The sequence below is a fragment of the Pan troglodytes genome, chromosome 15 (assembly GCF_028858775.2).
Source record: "Pan troglodytes isolate AG18354 chromosome 15, NHGRI_mPanTro3-v2.0_pri, whole genome shotgun sequence".
In the NCBI taxonomy this organism is placed as follows: domain Eukaryota; kingdom Metazoa; phylum Chordata; class Mammalia; order Primates; family Hominidae; genus Pan; species Pan troglodytes.
The window spans coordinates 78,905,289-78,925,585 of record NC_072413.2 but is presented as its reverse complement, the minus strand read 5'-3'; the positions used below and the strand labels follow the sequence as shown (position 1 = coordinate 78,925,585).

General features: G+C 39.3%; 2 protein-coding genes across 11 annotated transcripts in view; one reads left to right on the top strand and one right to left on the bottom strand.

Moving 5' to 3' along the window:
* The window catches only part of TSHR (thyroid stimulating hormone receptor), a 189,741-nt gene extending 182,167 nt beyond the window's left edge, over window positions 1–7,574 (bottom strand). For 2 of the 4 annotated variants that reach the window (XM_063793858.1, XM_510100.6), the window contains exons 1-2: window positions 7,385–7,574; window positions 6,743–7,068 (exon numbers count right to left, since the gene is read on the bottom strand). In XM_063793858.1, coding sequence (XP_063649928.1) covers window positions 6,743–6,912 — 170 coding nt within the window. In that variant the 5' untranslated portion in view covers window positions 6,913–7,068; window positions 7,385–7,574. The other 2 variants (XM_009428236.4, XM_009428238.4) reach the window with 1 other exon arrangement.
* CEP128 (centrosomal protein 128) overlaps window positions 2,916–20,297 on the top strand; it is a 484,430-nt gene continuing 467,048 nt past the window's right edge. For 3 of the 7 annotated variants that reach the window (XM_063793851.1, XM_063793853.1, XM_063793848.1), the window contains exons 1-3: window positions 2,916–3,164; window positions 4,311–4,415; window positions 20,128–20,224. The gene's annotated coding sequence lies outside the window, so the exon portion shown is untranslated. Of the gene's footprint in view, window positions 3,165–4,175; window positions 4,416–20,127; window positions 20,225–20,297 lie in introns of those variants that run through there. The other 4 variants (XM_063793854.1, XM_016926509.4, XM_063793852.1 and 1 more) reach the window with 3 other exon arrangements.

The window sequence follows — 20,297 nt, the reverse complement described above, 5'->3', positions numbered from 1 at the left end:
AACCACAAAATGTGATTTTACTTGGAAATACGATGTTTGTAGATGTAATGAGTTAAGTTGAGTCCATAGTGAATGAGGGTGAGCCTAAAACCAATAATTGGAGTGATGCAGGGAATGCCATGGATTGGCAACAGCAACCAGCCCCTAGGAAGAACCAGAAAGGATTTGTCCCAAGAGCCTTCAGAGGAAGCATGACCCTGCCAATACCTTGATTTCCAACTTTTAGCTTCCAGAACTGTGAGAGAGTAAATTTCTGTTGTTTTAAGCCACTCAGTTTGTGGTACTTTGTTATGGCAATCTTAGGCAATTCATATACACTCATCAATGAGTTCATTAAAATCTTTAACATGTGTTCAATTTATAGGTGTATGAGAGTTACAATTTTTCCTTTCTTTGAAAATTATCTGTTGACAGTATTAACTCATTCATACCACCCAGGAATCTGGTGAGTCAGGGACTATTATTACTCTTTTTTTATAGATGGAGAAACTGAGGCCCAGAGGAACTAAGCAATGTTCCCAAAGCATATTTAGGAAATAGCAGACCAAGGCATTCAACCCGGAGGATCTCACTCCAGAGTTTGGCAATCTAAAAACATAGGATTCCTGGTACTTATAAAGTTTAATATAATAGATGTTTTCAAATTTTCTAAGGATTGGGAAGGTTTCATCAAGCATTCAAGTACTTTAAAATAAAATACATTAAATTTGTTTTCATTTAAATTATTTATTATTTGATTAAACTATATGGGAAATCAGTTATTAAAATATTAAATGATAAAATACTCCTCAAAGTAATTGTTATGATTAGATTTCCAAACAAAATAATAAATACATAGAAAACTCAATAAAGAACTAGGTTTTACATTTATTTCTTTAACAAACCAAATATTAATTTACGAAGCCAGCTACCCCCATTAACTGTTTTTTTTTGTGTGGGCATAGAAACTGCTCCCAAGGACATCAGAATTCACCTCAACCTGTACTGAGTTATGAAGGGAGTAGTAACAAATTTTATTGTCCATTAATATGTTCATCCCAAGTGAATAAATCAAACCCCTTCAGCTTTCAGGTCAGAATTCTTCAAAGTTCTTGGAACACCACATCTCCACCTTCTACCTGCTCCACTGAAACTTCTTACACTCAACTCCTACTGGTTCTTCAGGAGGTAGCTCAAAGCCTTCCCTGAACTGCAGTTTAAGTAAGTATCCCTCACCCCTACTAAGAGCATACTCAAGCACACTTATACAATTATAACTCTGTGTTTATGTAATTATTTGATTAATATGCAGCTCCCACACTAGACTGTAAGATCCCTGCAGACAGGGACATGTTGGTGGTGTTCTCCATTAAGTCCAGAGTGTGACACAGTGTCTGGGATATAGTTAGTCCTTAGTAAAGATTTGCAGAATGAAGGAAGTGATGAGCAATGTAAAGGGCATATGGCCCCTCTTCAGTGGGGAATCCCCTGTTGTGTGGAATATTAGAAGGACCCAGTTCTGCGTCTCCTATTTCAGACGCCAAAAGTGGGCGGGTGACCTCCTTCCTCTTCCTACCTCCAGCAGCTATGGCTTGCCAGCCAATCAAATGCTCCCATACAGGATACCACTCCCAGGTAGGATATTTAAAGAGACAGGGACAGTTGGGAAATTACTGATGGCAGCACATAGACAGTCTGGCAGCTACAAGACCGCAGATGTCCAGTGGCTGTGGTTTCTATATTGCCCATGGAATTGTCCTAAACAGATGATTCACTGTGGCTCCAGTTCCTTGCCCACAGTAGGCCTTGGCCTATTTTCAAAGCCTGGTCCTACAGTAATTCTGTAAATTACATGTTCTTTCAAAATATTTTTTTTCTTCCTTAACCTAAACAGAGTTGGTTTTCTGTTACTTATCATCAGAAACCTTGACTGATTTAAATACACACATATATATCTGTCTAAATATATATACATATAGGTATACAGATATATTCCCTCTCTATATATATTCTCTCTCATATATATATATGATGGACACATTTTATTGTTCATTATTATGTTCATTCCAAGTGAATAAATCAAATCCCTTTAACTTTCAGGTCAGAATTCTTCACTCCTCTTAGAACAGTGTTTCATATGTATGGGAGAGGAGAGAGAGAATGGAAAAGAATAATTCACAGAGCCTGGATATATGAAATGAAGTCACCTTTATATGTGTGGGGCTGTGTTTGGGGAGCACGTGGGTGTTGAAGCAGGAGCTTCTCTTTAGCTTGGAAACAATTGTTATTCAGATTACAACCACTGATTGTGACTAAAACCATTGTGAAATATACAAAACATCCACATTTCTTTAAGTGTGGAACAAAGATGACTTGGAGGTACATGAGATTATTTTAGGTGGAGTGCCCACCTGGCATTAAATAACAGTGAATCACACAGTGAGAAAGTAATTCCTTTTTGTATTGTCTTTCCATCCTTTCGATACTACCAAGGACACCGTGCCAGATTGTTATCTCTTTAATACTTATTAACACTTACTTCGCTTCCTTTTTAACAAAGAGAAGGCAGCTGTAGGCTCAGTGTATTCACAGACAATAGTCTATAGCTAGAATTTAATTATATTTTTGTTTTTGCTGTCTTTAGTTTTCTGGTTACCTCTTATTTGTACCAAGTCATGCTAATTTTCCACTTGTAATCTTCCTAAATAAATTTCAGTTAGAGAAGCGAGTCAACTTAAAAATACTGAGTAAATAACAGCACAAATGGAACACAGGGTACAAATGCCAAAGATGATGAATGATTGTCTTCAGTTTAGTAAACAGTAGGAGAGTCCCTCAATTAGAGCCACAGATGCAGAATGCAAATGAGTAAAAACAGAACCTGAAAACAACAGCTCCTTCAGAAACATATCTGAAGGCACACAGGTGTCCAAACCACTTACTTCGTCGAAACCCAAGACCACAGATGGCAGTGGGGTTGGAGAAGGCAGAGGTAGCAGTTACTGTCATAATGAAACTGAAAGCAGGGTTAAAACAACATAGTAAGGCGTGCCAGCATTTTCTGGAGGAAGAATCCACACAAATACATAGAATGGTGCAGAATGGTTGTCAAATCCTTTCTACCTCCTTATTCAGAGAAGGAAGGATCTTCTCATGCACAGAGGCAACAAATGGCAACTTTCTGAGTAAGAGAGGGTGATGGGTCAATCTTGTTATCCTTGGTTTTGAGATATATGATCTATAATTATATGCCAACATTTAAATTTTTAATTTTATTCTCTTGCTTCATTTAAGTTTCCTTAAATCAGTAATTTTCAATGGAAGAGAGTGATTTTTTTCAAACTACCTACACATCAAAGATTCTAGAATGTTCCACTGGCAGTGGGGGAAGTAGGGATCCCAGCTCTCCCTCATCTTCCACTCAGGTAAAGCATCATACCCTTCTGGAGGGGAGGAGTGAGGAAAAGATACAGCATCACTTCTTCAGTGAGGGCCACAGTCCGTAACTCTCTCCCCTGCATCCATAAGACCACGGGGCTGGGATATGGGTAGTAGGGCAAGAGAGCTGTTTACCTTTCAGAACAATAATCTATGAGTAGAAGATAAAGTTTAGAAAGAGTTGTTCTCGGCACCATCATAATTTGTAAAATGTCTAAGAAGTGGTTATACAGCATCTTGATGAAGGTTGCAGAAGTAATGCAAATAACTCTACAAGAACAAAATACCTTACATTTTAAACCAGTGTAAGCTCTTCAAAAACTTTAAAAAGAGGTACACTCTGAATAATATAAAACTTGTGAGAGAACATGCCTCAGTGGTAGATCCTGTATAATTTAAGTAGATTCCAAAAAGAGGTCACCACCCAGAACGGCTTTTTAATGACAAAAACTTGGTTTATTTCAGCAAGGAATACCTTCCATAACTTAGATCTTTCTTGTCTAGAAAGATGTAAAAAAAGATCTAGATTTTCTTGTCAAGAAAGACTAACTTAGTCTTTCTTGTCCTCCTTGCCTCTCTTCCACTCTCTCTTTCTTCCTTCCTTCTTCTTTCCTTTCCCTGCTAACCTCCTGCTTTCTCAGTGCTTGCATCTGATGAATAGCCCCCGAGGTTATCAGTCGGTTTATTGAATGTGACTTGTTTTCAGACTTTTTTCTCCAAAGCCTATGACCATCAGGGGAACACTGGTATGGTGAGACACACTTCTCATCTGAGAGTGGTGGCTTAAGGGTGCAGGCTCCATAGTTGATGATATGATATTCAAATCCTGACTTCACCACTTACAAGCTGTGCAACATTGAGCAAATTACTTCATTTTATTTTTGTGCCTCAAGGTCCTCATCTATAAAGTGAGGATAATAACATCATCTACTTAATTGGATTTGGTGAGGATTCACTGCGTGAGTTCATGCAAAGTGCTGAGAACAGGACTCCCCCCCGTAAGTAAACAAAATATAATTGTTAGCTTTACATGTTTTACTTCTCTCATATACTTTCCTTCAACAGAAGAGTTCTACCACCCCCAAAAGATTTAAAAATCATTTTTCTACTGTTGCAGATGGTAGTAGCCATTGTTCAAAGGAGACTACCATTTTGTTTTACCCACACTTTTCATCAGGTTTCTCTTTTCGATCTCAGAATAACTTTATTCTTCAGGACATACTACCTCCCTCTCCATTATTCTCAAGGGCAGATCCTCCTTGTCACTGTCTTTATGTCTTTTTCTTGTGATTCAGTGCCTTCCCTCAGACTATTCTCATCAGCATCATGTCATCACCTAGAAAGCACCTAGTTGAACATTCTCTTTTACCCAGAAGGAAATTTGGCTCCTTCCAAATCAGTCATCTTACACAATTTCATGGTTAGTAAAGAAGGGCTGAAGAGAATGCTGGTTTCCTGACTCCTGTTCCATTGCTCATTCTCCATTACCCTTTCTTTCTCAACTTTTGGTGGAATTTTAAACAGGATGTCTACGAGTTCCTTTTCACTGTCAGAGCCACATCTCTCTTCAATGACTTGAATTTCTGCCACTGTTAAAGAAGTCTCTGAAGAAGTGATGTCTTTGGATTTCTTTCTCCCCAACATACAGTGGACATTCAGAGACCTGGCATATTCATTTGTTTATTTATTCACTTAAGCTTTTTTTTTTTTTTTTTTTTTTTTGAGTGTCTAAGTAGTTCCAGGGTTTCAGGAATTCAGGGTTGAATGGCAGTGTCCCTATGTTAGAGAAGCTTGTGTCCTGCTTGGGTGGACATGCAAATAAATAACAAGTTACAAGAAAGTAGACAATGTCTAAGGGCTAGGGTTAGGTTCATGCACAGAACGCTGTTGGGAAGGGGGGTATAGCTTACCCAGCCTAAAGGTCATGGGTCAGGAGAAGCTTCCTGCAGGGTTGATCCAGGATCTGGATCTGGGAGTAGGCATTAGCTGGGTGAAGAAATGGGGGAAATGTGCTTTAGGCAGAGGGGCCAGAAAGTGGGAAGAAAGGCAAGGGCAGCTGTAACAGCAGGGACCTTTGGGGAGGCGCCAGAAGTTCTTCTCAGCAGGAGGGGGAAGTTAGAGAAATTAGGAGCAATGAGGTTGGAAAGACTTAACTAGGTCTTGAAAGATCTGGTAGGCTGCACAAAAGAATTTTATTCTAGAGGTGACAAGCAACCCATGTAGAGGTGTAATCAAGAGGCCATTATACCTTTTACACATTTTATTCTGTGGTGGCAGCATGGAGAATGACTACTACACTGTTTGGAGGTTATTGAACTAATTAATTCAGGTGTGCTAAGACACTAGGGTATCTCTGAGCACAGAAATATATTTCTGTGCTGAAATATTCATCTACTGTTAAATAGTCTTTATGAGCTAAATTCTTGAGAAAATCTAGAGGTGCAACTTTCCCATTTCTTTTCATCTATCAACATTTTCTTTAATAACCTGCATTTTTTTTATCTTAACTGGATTTAACCAGCCTAGGTTGTTTTACTGTCCTTTCTTTCTATTTTTAACCAATCAAGACAGACTTTATTCCCTTGGTTTTGTCTACAGTTTCAATGATCACTGATTTAAATTGCTGTTAAGAAACAGGTTGTGTGTGTATAATCTTATTTAACATCAGGTTTCTAATCTGGTAACATTTAACATGCAGATAAATGTACTATACTTTTATGAAATTTCATTTCTTTATACTTCTATCACAAAGCAGGGTTCTGGACGTACTATTTCACTGGCAGTTCACATTTGAGTAAGTAACTTACAGATACTGTATAGATAGTTCATTTTAAAAAGGGCCCCTGCTTAAACCTTTGTCAACAATTGGATGAATCAGCAGAACTGCTAAGATAACCTCCCATCAAGAGAAACAAAAAGGAGAAATACATATTTTTGCAATTTTTTATTACCCAAGGTAAGATCAAAAAGGTCAGTTCCTGAGATGCCATTATCCTTATTAATTCAAATAAAACAGATTCAACCAGGGTTAGGCAAAGTGCTGAATAGCAGCTTGTTGGAAAGAACAGCTCTCACGGTCATCGTACACCAAAGTTTTGTAACATTTTTCTGTGTTGGGAATGAGGATGTCAACAATGATACCTTCCCAAGTGTGGGCGATTAAGTTTTTAGCACACACACACATCTACACACACAGACATTCACTCACACACACACTCACACACACTACTTCGGGCTGTTATTGAGCTGCTTTTGTGCACTTCGGGCCACCTCTGCAGATGCCCTTGGTCTCTGGGTCCTACCCTGATCTCTCCCGGGTACTCACAGAGTCTGCGTACTGGGCGGTAAGCTGGGGATGCGTTGAATATCCTTGCAGGTGACTCTGAAGTCCTCCTCCTGATGGCACTCGCAGGGTGGAGACGAACACCCCATTCCGCCCAGGTCCCTGGGCAGGTCGAGCAGCAGCACCAGCTGCAGCAAGTCCGCCGGCCTCATTTTCCACGGGACTCGGGGCTATTTCTCCATCCTCCGAAATCGCCTCATTCTCAGCTCTGCACCTCGGGTTACCCCAGGCCAAAGGAGACCCGGGAGCGGGAGGGGTGGGAAGAGGGAGGGCTCCAAGGGGCTGTGACCTCACCACTGTGGAAGAGGCTGGAGAAGGGGAAAAAGAGGCACTTAAGTGCTCCGCTTCCCTAGGCAACCTTGACCCAAACAAGCCTGCTTGCTTCACTTTCCTTGGCTGGACCCACGCAGTCCGCTCCGTCTGTTCCCTGACACCCAACACCAGTCCTGGCTGTCCCCTCTGTTTTCCAGCCCGCCCCCCTCCCCCGGGCGCCCCTCCCATTAGTTCTCTTCAAAGCCTAGTTTAGATGCCCCCTCCTTTCCTCCTCTTTAAATCCAAGGAGCCACCTTCCCTCGCGTGTAGCCTTCTAGACACCCTGTCTGCCTGGGAGCCACTCGCACGCACTCCTTATCCAGAGAAAGTCCCCGCGGAGTGGACTGTCCGCGGGCGGACCAATGTCCTGCAGAACTTCAGCTCCTCCTGGCCAGAGACACCTCTGCTGAGGGTCAGAGGCGGGCACGCAGCCCTGGCTAGCCCGCGGTGCGGCCGAAGCCGTCGCCCTGCACCCCTGGAGGATTCTCGTTGCTATCCAACTGCAGGGGCCACTCCGGCGCTTGAGTCGACTGGCAGCGGCCGCCTCACGTTGCAGCCCGCGGCTCCCCGAGGCAATTCAGGAACTGAACTTTGGGGCCATCTGCTGGGAATAATCGGGAATGGCAGAAATAATTCCGGGTTCCCTTAATGGGTCCAGTATGGAAATTCTGGTCGACCCAAGAATTTTGTTGAGTCATATTCCCCCTGGAAGATGGGAAGAAAAATAATACTTAAGTGGCATACTCACCATTCTTCGCACAGTAGCCAAAAAGATCATTACAAACATAAATCAGATTGTGCCTATTTCCTTCTTAAAAGTCTTCAATCACTTAATCCTCTTGGGATAAAAGGAATGTCAATTCCTTCTATACTGCGTAATTCCTTTTATATGAACTTGGCTAGGACAGGAAGGAAAAAGTTGTGGTTATGGGAATCAGAATAAAGGTTAAGAAAGATTGACTAGAAAAAGACAGGAGGGAACACACAGGGTTTCCATATCTTAATTAGGCTGGAGGTTAAGTGGATGTATACATTTATCAAAATTCATTAAACCGTACATTTAAAATATGTGTATTCCAAATTTTACGGAAGCTTTATTCAGAACCACTAAACGAACCAAGTGTCTCGCGACTAGATAATGGATAAACAAACTCTGATACCTCCACATTGGAATACTATTCTGCAATAAAAATGAATGAACTGCTGATACAACATGCACAAATTTTATTTTCTTTTTTTTTTTTCTTTTGAAACAGAGTCTTGCTCCGTCGCCCAGGCTGGAGTGCAATGGCGCGATCTCGGCTCACTGCAACCTTTGCCTCCGAGGTTCAAGCATTTCTGCTGCCTCAGCCTCCCGAGTAGCTGAGACTACAGGCGCCCGCCACCACGCCCGGCTAATTTTTTCGTAATTTTAGTAGAGACGGGGTTTCACTGTGTTAGTCAGGCTGGTCTCGATCTCCTGACCTCGTGATCCGCCCGCCTCGGCCTCCTAAAGTGCTGGGATTACAGGCTTGAGCCACTGCACCCGGGCTTTTGTTGTTGTTTTTTTAAAAATCACCATGGTATTGTTATGGAACAAATCTTGAATGCATAATGTTAAGTGAAAAAAGCCAAACTCAAAATATTACGTATTTATATGTAATTATTCATATTAGTGATTCATTTATATAGCTTTCTCAAAAAGGCAAAACTATAGGGACAGGAAAAAGATCAGCGGTTGCAAAGGCCTAGGGTAGGGCTGACTACAAATGAACACCAGAGAATTTTGTGGGTAATAAAACTGTTTTAAATCTTGTTTGTGGTGATGGTTCCATGGTAGTTTATTAATGTGGTGAATCATAGTGATCGATTTTCGAATGTTAAACCCACCTTGAATTGCAGGAATAAATCTCACTTGATCATGATGTATTTATCCTTTTTTTGTTTGTTTGTTTGAGACGGAGTCTCGCCCTGTCGCCCAGGCTGGAGTGCAATGGCACGATCTTGGCTCACTGCAACCTCCGCCTCCCGGGCTCAAGGGATTCTCCTGCCTCAGCCTCCAGAGTAGCTGGGATTACAGGCGCCCGCCACCACGCCCGGTTAATTTTTTGTATCTTTAGTGGAGACCGGATTTCACCATGTTGGCCAGGCTGGTCTGGAACTCCTGATCTCGTGATCCGCCCGCCCCAGCCTCCCAAAGTGCTGGGATTACAGGCATGCGCCACCGTGCCCGGCCGTGTTTATCATCTTTTTAATATACTCCTTCATTGGATTTGCTAAAATTCTGTTTAAAAGTTTTACATAGACGTTCACAAGGGATAGTAGTCTGTTATTTTCTTTTCTGTAACTTCTTTGTCAAATTTTGGTATGAGGGCAATTAATTCTTCCATCACAGAATAAGTTGGGAAATATTCCTTCCTCTTTAAATTTCTATAGGAGTTTGTGTAGAACTGATATTCCTTTCTTACTTATTTGGTAGAATTCTCCAGTGAAGCTGTTGGAACCTTGCATTTTCCTTATTGGAAGGTTTTTAAACTATAAATCCAGTTTCTTAACATAGATTTAGGGCTATTCAAGTCATGTAATTCTTCTTGAGGTAGCCTGGGCAGTTTGTGTCATATAATGAATTGTCTATTTCATCTAAATTGTTGAATTTATTGGCATGAGTTTGTTCATAATATTCTCTTATCCTCTTTTATTTATATAATCTATTCTAACGTCAACTCTGTCATACCTGATATTGATAATTTGTATCTTCTTTTTTTCGCCTAAGTACTTTATCCAGAGGTTTATCAATTTTATTCATATTCTCAAAGAAGCAAATTTTTGTTTCTTAGATTCTCTATTTTTTTGTGCTCTATTTCATTGATATATGCTCTGATCTTTATTATTTTATTACTCTGCCTACTTGGGGTTTAATTGGCTCTTCTTTACTTCTTAAGGTGAGGTTTCTTAAGACGGAGGTCACTGATTTGAGGCCATTGTTCTTGTATAATATTGTATGTGTGTAGTGCTGTAGACTTTCCCTATACTACTTTAGAGACACCTCACAGGTTTCGATATCTTGTAATTTCATTTGTATTCAGTTTAAAATACTTTTTAGTTTTTCTTTTAGATTTCTTCCTTGATTCTTTAGAAGCATGTGGTTTAGTTTCCAAATATTTGAGGAATTCTCAGATATTCTGTTGTTAATTTGTAAATTAATTCTATTATAGACAGGGAAAATAGTTTGTATAACTTGAACACTTTCAAATTTAGTGAGACTCATTTTATGATTCAGAATATGGTCAATCTTGGTAAAATGTTCAGTGTGTACTTGAAAAAAAAATAAGTGATCAGCTTTTGTGGAGTTGTGTGTTCTACAAATGTGATTAGGTCAAGTTGTTGATAGTATTGTTTAAGTCTTTTGTATTTTTGCTAATTTTAAAGTCTACTTGTCATATCAATTGTTGAGACATGGGTACTGAAATTTTTTACTACAATTGGGAATTTGTTTTTTTTTCCCCCTCATTGCATTTCTATCAGGTTTTTCTTCATGCAATTTAAAGTTCATGTATTTTGAAGTTCTATTATTAGGTAAATACGTGTTTGGGACTATTATTTTCTTGTTCCCTTCATTGTTATTAAATGGCCTTCTTTATACCTTGTGATATCCTTTGCTCTTCAATCTACTTTTCTGTTATTGGTAGAGCCAATCCAACTTTCTTTTGATCGCGTTATCATGGTATGATTTTTTCATACTTTAACCTCTTTGAGTTTTTATATTAAATGTGCAGTTATTATAAATAGCATAGAGTTCGGTCTTGCTTTCAGTCTCACCATCTCTGCCTTTTGTTTGGTTTGTATAGATCATTTACATTTAATGTCATTATTCACATTACATTTAAGTGAATAATCTTGCTATTAGTTTTCTATTTCTCCATTGTTATTTGATCCAATTCTCCTTTTATTTTAAACATATGTTTGGAGTCATTAGGGAATTTTTATGATTCCGTTTTATCTTCTTTGCTGAATCTTAGCTATAACTCTGGTTATTATACTCATTGCTTTAAGGTTTATAGCATGTACGTTTAAGTTATCATAGTCCACATTCAGTTGATATTATACCAATTTATACTTGGTTTAAAAGAACCCATCAACACTATACTTGTTGAATGCTTGTTTATACTCCATTTCTCCTCTCCTGCCTAACCTTTATGCTTCCATCGCCATACATTTTACTCATACATAGGTTATAAATCCCATAATACAGTGTTGTTATCTTTTAAAGGGATTCAAATAATAAGACAGTTACCCCTTCTGGTCTTTCTCATTCCTTAGTATTGATCCATATTTTTCACTGCTGTCACTTTCCTTTTGCTTGAATGACATTCATTAATTTTTTTGTCATACATATCTGCTGGTTATAAATTATTCCAGCTTTTCTGTGTCTGAAAAAGTATTACTTTTGTCTTCTTTTTAAAAAAGGATATCATCACTAGGTATAGAATCATAGATTGACATTATTTTTAACTTTCAGTACTTTAAAAACATTGCTTCATTTTCTTGTTGCTTGCATTGTTTACAAGGACAAATCTTATGTCAAAGTTTTCTTTGCTCCTTTATAATCTGCTTTTTTTTTTTTTTCTTACTCGGGATGCTTTTCAGATTTTGTCACTGGTTGAGAGCAATTTGACTGTAATGTGCCTTGATGTACTTTTCTTCAAGTTTCCTGTGCTTGGGGTATTTTGAGATTCTTGGATTTGTGTGTTTATGGTTTTCATCAGACTTGGAAAATTTTTAGCCATTGTTTCTCCATTTCTGCATATATGATTTTCCCCCTTATCACTTTCCTCTCCTTTGAGCATTCCAATTATTGCACTTATTAGGCTCATTGAAATTGTCTCACAAACAGAATATTGATGCTTTTCTCAGTAAAAAATTATTTTTCTTTTTGTCTTTGATTATGGATTGTTTCTTTTGCTATGTCTTCAAATTCAGTATTCTTTTTTGTCCTCCCGTAATATTTAATTGGCCACTAATCCCATCCAACGTCTTTTTTATCTCATAAAATGGATTTCCATCTCCAGAAGTTCAACTTGGGGCTTTTTTCATATTTTCCATGTCTCTTTATATAATACTTTTTGAACATCTAAAATACAATAATTGCCTTGATATCTATCTTAGTTTCCTAGGGCTGCTGTAACAAAGTACCACAAACTTGATGGCTTAAAACAAGATAAATTAATTTGTTCACAGTTCTGGAGGCTAGAAGTCTAAAGTTAAGGTGTTGGTGGGGCATACTTCCTCTGAGAGTTCTGTGGGTGGATGTTTCCTTGACTGTTCCTAGCTTCTAGTGGTCGCTGGGAATCCTTGACATCTTTTGGGTTATATCACTGCAATCTCTCCTCTGTCATCATCAGGTGTTCTCTTTGTGTGTCTCTGTGTCCAAATTTCCCTCTTCCTACAAGGACATCAGTCATTATATTTGGGTCCATGCTAATCCATTATAACCTCAACTTAATTTAAATATCGTTAAAGATGCTATTCCCAAATAAGGTCACATTCACAGATACTGGGCATTAGAATTTCAAGATATCTTTTTGGGGAACAAAACTCAACATACAACAGTGTCCTTGTTTGATAATTTGAATATATATATATTTTTGTCAATTCTGGGTCAGTTTAGATTGGTTGATTTTTCTCCTGAAAATGGGTTGCATTTTCTATTCTTTGTATGCCTGATAATTTTTGTTTGGATGGCAGATATTGTAAATATTACCCTTTTTGGCACTGGAATTATTGCATTCATGTAAATATTCTTGAGATTTGTTGTCAGATGTAAATTACTTTGAAACAATTTGGGATTTGTGGATCTTGGTTTTAAGCTTTATTAGGTGGGACTAGCACAGCATATAATCTAGGGCTAATTATTCCTCATTCCTGAGGCAATACCCTTCTGATTACTCTATCCAGTGTTCCATGAATTATGAGGATTTCAAATCTGGCTGGTGGGAGGAGTCACTCTTCCTGGTCCCCTGTGAGCAACAGACAATTTTACCTCCAATCTTGCTAGTTGCTTTTTTCTCCAGCCTCATTTTTTTCACGTGTGTGTAATGATTAGTACTCTGCTGAATCTTCCATGGAGACCCTTTATAGTTCTCGGAAGTTTTCTCTCTACATAGCTCTCTACCTCCCGTAGTTTGTCCTGCAAACTCCACCTACCTGCATCTTCCCAAACTCTCAGCTTTGTCTCCCCAATTAAAGCATCCACTGGACTCTGCCTGGGTTCGCTCTCCTTGCACCATGACTTGGAAACTCTCTCAAGGCAGTAAGTTGCGGCAATCATAAGGCTTGCTTTATTTGTTTCCTGTCTTTCAGGGATCATGGTCTTTCTTGGTATGATAGCCGCTGCCTTGAAAAGCATTGCTTCGTATATCTTGCCTGTTTTTTTGGTATAATTCTGGTGGGAGGGTAAATCTGGTCTCTGTTACTCCACCTTTGCTGGGAACAAAAGTGGTATGCTGAAACCTATAACATTTTATATCAAGATTTAGACAGCATGAAATTGGCTTAGTGGCAATTATAATGTAGGCAAAAACTCTTATGCCTACAGTTTCAGTTCAGCAAATTGGAACATGCCTTAGGGCTAACCATGTTCTAATAGTCTGCTCAACAAATTGCTCAACAAATTGCTATGAGAATTAATAAGACAATTTTCTTTCCTTAGCATAACTTTTAAAATGGGGCAAATAAACACATGAGATAAGATGATGACCAATCTTTGTGATCAGGTTAAATAAAGAGAAAAGTGCATTCAGTTCCCTTAAACACACGCACAGAATCCTTTTAAATGTAACAAATGAATGAGAATGGCTATAGAACACTACTTTTTCCTTCTTGTAGAGGAATTATTAGCATGGTTCAAATATTAGAAAGTGGTGTTTGGCAATTTATGCCTCTGTGTGTTTTATCTTTTTTCAAAAAGTCCCCATTAAAGTGGAGCATTCCACTAGCCCCTTTCCATAACCTCTTTATTGATTAGTTATATTGCTTAACTACAGAAATGTTTTGCAATTTTGGTTTAGTACATTAATAGTGGCTCACTTTGACCTAAATGCATATGAATTACTGTGTTTTATATCTGTGATGCTCTTGGCAGTGATAATTACCTATAATTAGTAAGTGTGTGGCTGAAAAGAACTTCATGGGATCAACAGGGCTTCAGCACAATGAATGGCTAAAGATGATTCTTTGAGTAGTAGGCAATATTATCCCTGCAATACCTTGTTTTTTTATCTTGACTCTTCTTAAACTTGAAGGTAACTTGCAAACTTGATGTAGAAAAAATCAACAACCATTTATGATTGTTTTCTGCTGATGTAAAGAGAGTGAATTTCACCACTGACTTGATTGAGAGAGAATTTTGAGTAGCTCCATTTAGTCCCACCTAATCAAGATTTGGGGGATTTCCCTTTTACTTACCTATAACATCATACTTGGTGTCTTCTGTCTTATGACTTATAACTGTGCAGTGATACTATAAGGGAGCTTGACCATCTGTGTTGGCTAGAGGGAACAAAGCAAAATCCAATGATGTAGGTGGTCATCACTTGTGCTGGACAGTCACCAAGAACAATGCAGGCTACATTTGAAGTAACATCCTCCTTTGATGCCTATGGGCAGAACAGGTAGGTTCAAGCTATGAATAGTGCTTGCTTGAGTGGAGGCTGGGCACTCTGTCAACATAGACTTTCTCCCTATGCCTACAGGTCTGCCTCCCCAACCTCCTATTCCTCTCTTTCCAGGACCCCCTTCTTCTCTGTTACCACATTCCCAGTCAGGAATCTCTTTTCTTTTGGGGGGAATCTCTTTTCTTTTGTTCATGGTATTTCCTTCCAAATCATTTGTTTATAGCATGACTCCTTTGTGACAGCAGGGTTGACTTCATGGGTTTGTGACCTGTGCAATCACTCAGGGCCCTGTATTCAGAAAGGCCCAGTGCTTAGTTTAATGCTGTGTTGTTGCCATTTTGACATCTTAATAAATTTTGCAAAAGGGCTTAGCATATTCATTTTTCACAGGGTCCTACAACAAATTACACATCCTGTCCTATCTGAGAATGTTTGTGTTTAATATGCAAAATCCAGGAAGAAAATGCTTCATTTTCTTCTTCTTTTTCTTTCTCAACTCCCCTCCCTTTCTGCTTTCTGTGGTCACCCCCCGTCTCTAAGGCCATGAGTGCAGAACAGGGTAGCTGACAGAAATGGAGATAACGAGAGAGCCAAGGTGAAAAAAATAAACATTTGAGGAAAATGTTGGTATTTCAAATACATTTTTGTGTCACATGGACATAGTTAGTGTGCTGTTGTATTAGTCCATTCTCACACTGCTATAAAGAACCACCCGAGACTGTGTAATTTGTGAAGAAAAGAGGTTTAATTGACTCATAGTTCTATTGGCTGTACAGGAAGCATGGTTAGGGAGGCCTCAGGAAACTTACAATCATGGTGCTTTGAAGGGTGAGGAGGAAGCAAGCACCTTTTTCACATGGCAGAGTGGGAGAAAGGGAGAGTGAAGGGGGAAGTGCTACACACTTTTAAACAACAGTTCTTGTGATAACTCACTCACTATTATGAGAACAGCAAGGGGGAAATCCACTGCTGAGATCCAATCACCTCCCATCACGTCCCACCCCCAACATTAGGGATTGCAATTCCACGTGACATTTGGGTGGGGACATGGAACCAAGCCATATCAGCTGTTGTTGTTTCATAGTTGTATAAATTTGGAAGTTATTGGTGAAATACAACTTCTGTCCCTTCTCCTTGAAACAGCACCACCTCTGTCTGCCACCCACAGCTTCTTACATAATAGTTGTCTTCCCTTCTCTACATTTATTCCTTCTAGATGAGTTGGGTTAGGATGGTCATGTCAATGCTTTTAGACTAGCCCCATTCCAGAACCTTTTTATTGATTAGTTCATCTAGGTATTTAATGTTTCGTATGGTTCAAAAGTGTTTCTGATGAAACTGCTCAAGAAACTAGATCTAGAATTAGCATCTTGGATCTTACAGGCTGGTGATCTCATTAGTATAATCTTAGTCAAGGCTCTTTAGATTTCAATCAGCAGAACTAATCTTAGGCTTCAAAAGGGAAATCATCATGAGGCATCAAGGTATTAATAAATTCTTTGTTCTAAGTGTCTAGAACAAAATAATAGAGTACCAATATTCATGGAACTAACATTTTTAGGATGTCATAGTATTTGTCAGCCTACATATAATGTCAGCTTACATTCAATAATGCTTACCATGAATTAGACACTAGGCTTAGTGCTTTACACACATTAATTTATTTTATCCCCCAAACACCTCTACACATGAAGTGCTATTTTTATTGTCCACATTTAGAAGAGGAAGAAATGAAGGCACAGAATGATTAAGTAACTTGTTTGAAGTAACATTGCTGATAGGCATTATAACGGACTTGAATCCAAGTGGTTTGGGTCCAGAATCTGTGCATTTAACCACCTCTAGTTGCCACTAGTGTATTGTGGAAAACAAGTACAGGAAATACAAATGGGAATAACAAGGCTTGGATCCAGGAACTTGGAAGTTGACAGGAACGGGGGCTGTATTCTCTTGGGCTCATTTCCTCGTGGTTGTGTAGTTTATTTCCTTTCACTGCTTTACTCACTTCTCTCTGTCTCTGCAGGTTAGCATTGTCAGCTGCTTCTTGAACACAGGTGAAGATGGTCACCTCTCTATGGCGGCCTCAGCTCTTACCTGTACATCAAGACTATTCTAGCAACCAATTGGGAGCTTGAGTCCCCATTTTAAATTCTCAAAGGATAAAGAGCCTGATTGGCCCAAATTGTCTCAGGTGTCTCTCTACTCCTTGTCTAATCAGCCATGGTGAGACAGGTAGGGGCTTTGTATAACATAAACAAGGCTATAGGGGCCCAACACTGTGGGTAGAATCATTCCCAGTTAAGGGGTGATGTGGGTGAGGCATATCAAAAATATCTCCCGCATCTACCTCAATCAAGGTATTACGTAATGAGATCATTGATGACACTAATCCTGAATAGGTACAATTTTGGGGAAAACATGTTGAAATCTTAACCCCCCATGTTACTGTTTTTGAAAATGGGACCTTTAAGGAGGTAGTTAAGTTTAAATTAGGCTATAGTATAAAGTTCTAATTCAAGATAACGGGTGTCATTACAAGAAGAGAGAGAAACCATGTATGTGCTCATACAGGGAAAAGCCTATCTGAGGATACAGAGAAAAGATGGATCTCTGCAAGCCGAAGACAGAGACCTTAGGAGAACCTAAACTTGCTGACACCTTGATCTCGGACTTGCAGCCTTCAGAATTGTGGGAAATAAATTTTTGTTGTTTAAGTCACCCATTCTGTGGTATTTAATCAAATCCCTAGTAAACTAATACATCATGTAACCTCTGTGTGCCCCTATCTATAATACATGGTTTGCAAAAGAAGGGTACTGCAAATGATACTTGTATTGGTTTGTTTTCACCCTGCTATGAAGAACTACCTGTGACTGGGTGATTTATAAAGGAAAGTGGTTTTTTTGTTTTGTTTTTTCTGTTTTTTTGTTTTGTTTTGTTTTGTTTTGTTTTTTTGAGACAGACTCTTGACTCTGTCGCCCAGGCTGCAGTGCAGTGGCACGATCTCGGCTCACTGCAAGCTCTGCCTTCCGGGTTTACTCCGTTCTCCTGCCTCAGCCTCCCAAGTAGCTGGGACTACAGGCACCCGCCGCCACGCCTGGCTAATTTTTTGTATTTTTAGTAGAGACGGAGTTTCACCATGTTAGCCAGGATGGTCTTGATCTCCTGACCTCGTGATCCGCCCGCCTCGGCCTCCCAAAGTGCTGGGATTACAGGCGTGAGCCACCGCACCTGGCAAAGGAAAGTGGTTTGATTGACTTACAGTTCTGCATGGCTGGGGAAGCCTCAGGAAACTTACAATCATGGCAGAAGGGGTAGCAAACACATCCTTCTTCACATGGTGGCAGGAGAGAGAAGTGGGCAAAATCCTCTTATAAAACCATCAGATCTACTGAGAACTCACTCACTATCATGAGAACAGCGTGGGGGAACTGCCCCATGACCTAATCACCCCTCACAAGGTTCCTCCCCCAACATGTGGGGATTACAATTCAAGAGATTTGGGTGAGGACACAGAGCCAGACCATATCAATACTCTTTGTGGGTTTTTCCAAATCTCAGCTCAGATGATTCTGCTTGAGTATGGTATTGTGTTTGTATAATGTGTGTTGGCCATATTGATTAAAAGTAATACATATCTTTGGGAGTTATGAGACAATTTCATGTAAAATCTATTTTGTTGGTTTAACTCATTTTGTCGGCTTTAACTCATTTTGTCTATTTTGTTAAGACATAAAAAACAAAGATTCAGTGATGTGACTTCACTGCTTTTTTTTTTTTTTTTTTTTTTGAGATGGAGTCTTACTCTGTCACCAAGGCTGGAGTACAGTGGCACCATCTCAGCTCACTGCAACCTCCGCCTCCCGGGTTCAAATGATTCTCCTGCTTCAGCCTGCCGAATAGCTGGGATTACAGGTGCCCACCACCACACCTGGTTAATTTTTGTATTTTTAGTAGAGACGGGGTTTCGCCATGTTGGCCAGGCTGGTCTCGAACTCCTGACCTCACGTGATCCACCCACCTCAGCCTCCCAAAGTGCTGGGATTACAGGCTTGAGTCAGCACCCCTGGCCTGACTTCACTACATTTTTTTGGGATGCCACGTCTGTTGACTGAGAGCACACCACAGCTGACAAACAGCTGCTATGAATTTAGTAACATATTTAAGCATTTCTTGATCAAAATGAACGAAAATATCTGATTTTTAACCCTTTGGTCCCAGTTGTGTCCTGTAATGTTTGATTTATTTGGTTAATATCACTTTGAAAAATAAGGCCTATAGAATAGAATCCAATTCTCTAAATGTGGTTGAACCAGGGAGGAAAAGCTGTGGACAATCAGTTTTTATTAATGTAGCTCGTGATTACATTAGCTCTTTTGGTAGACATTTCTCCTGCAGTTGATCTGATTATCACTTCTTCAGAAAGTTTCTCTTTTATGTCTTTCCATACAAACCTATGCAGTATTCTATTACACAGAGATTTGTAATCATTTATTGTCTTTTTCTCTCACATGGCTCTGAGCAATTTGAAAGCAAAGTCTATGTTGTTTATTTTCACTGCAACTTCAGTGTCTAAAACAATGTCTGGATACTAGAAATATACAGCATACATTTGCTGAATTACATGAATGAATAGAATTGTTTTGAAAGTTAAAATGTTTACAAATAAACAGTTATTATTATGCTTCTGCATGTATATGGGGCAATTTTATGGCTGTTCTGAATTATCTTAAACTCTGTCTGGTGGAATGTATTCTTGAGGAACAATTTCAAGTAAGCAGCTTGAAGATAGTTGCAAATGCATAGGAGGTCTTTGGAAGAATTATTTTATGTTCAAACCAATATGAGATAGTTTTATGTCTCAGTGTTGGCCAGAAAAAAAATTTGAATAATACGACTATATCAAATTTATGTGCTAATTATTTATGACTCTGCCTGTTGGGAGGGAGGAGGGGTAAGGAGGGATGGAAGGAGAGAAAGGGGGAGAGAGAGAAAGAAAGAGAGAGAGGGATATGAACGGAGAAGGGCAAGTGAGGAAAGGGTGAGAAGAAAGATAAAAATGTACAAAAAAGGTTAGGTCCCTTTGAAGGGCTAATAGAGGGGACCAACTGGGAAATGGATTATAGAGCACAGAATTATTAGATTAAGGAACCCTTGTTATTAAACATGATCTAGCTCTTCTTCACGTAGCCAGGAAAGCTTTCACAGATCAGGTAATATTTGAGTTTAGCCTCAAAGAAGGAAGGGGAAGTGGTCTTTTTGGCAGAGAAGAAGGGCAATTCATATGACTAATTTAATTGTTACTTTTTAGCTTTCCAAAGTTCAGTTTTTTATTGAGGTTTTCATTCTCTTCGTGACTGAAACCAACTCCCCTGAGTGGAAAACATTTCTTTTATGTTCTAGAGTGAGGAGATGACACCTAGACTGAAGTAGCAGCAGTAATGAGCTGACAGCCTCACATCTACTTTTGGTGTGCCGTGAATAAGCCATATGATCTTAGGCAAGTCCCTTACTCTTTCCAGGCCAAACAGGTTGGACTACATAATCTTCTCTGTTCCCGTCCGCTTCTAAGA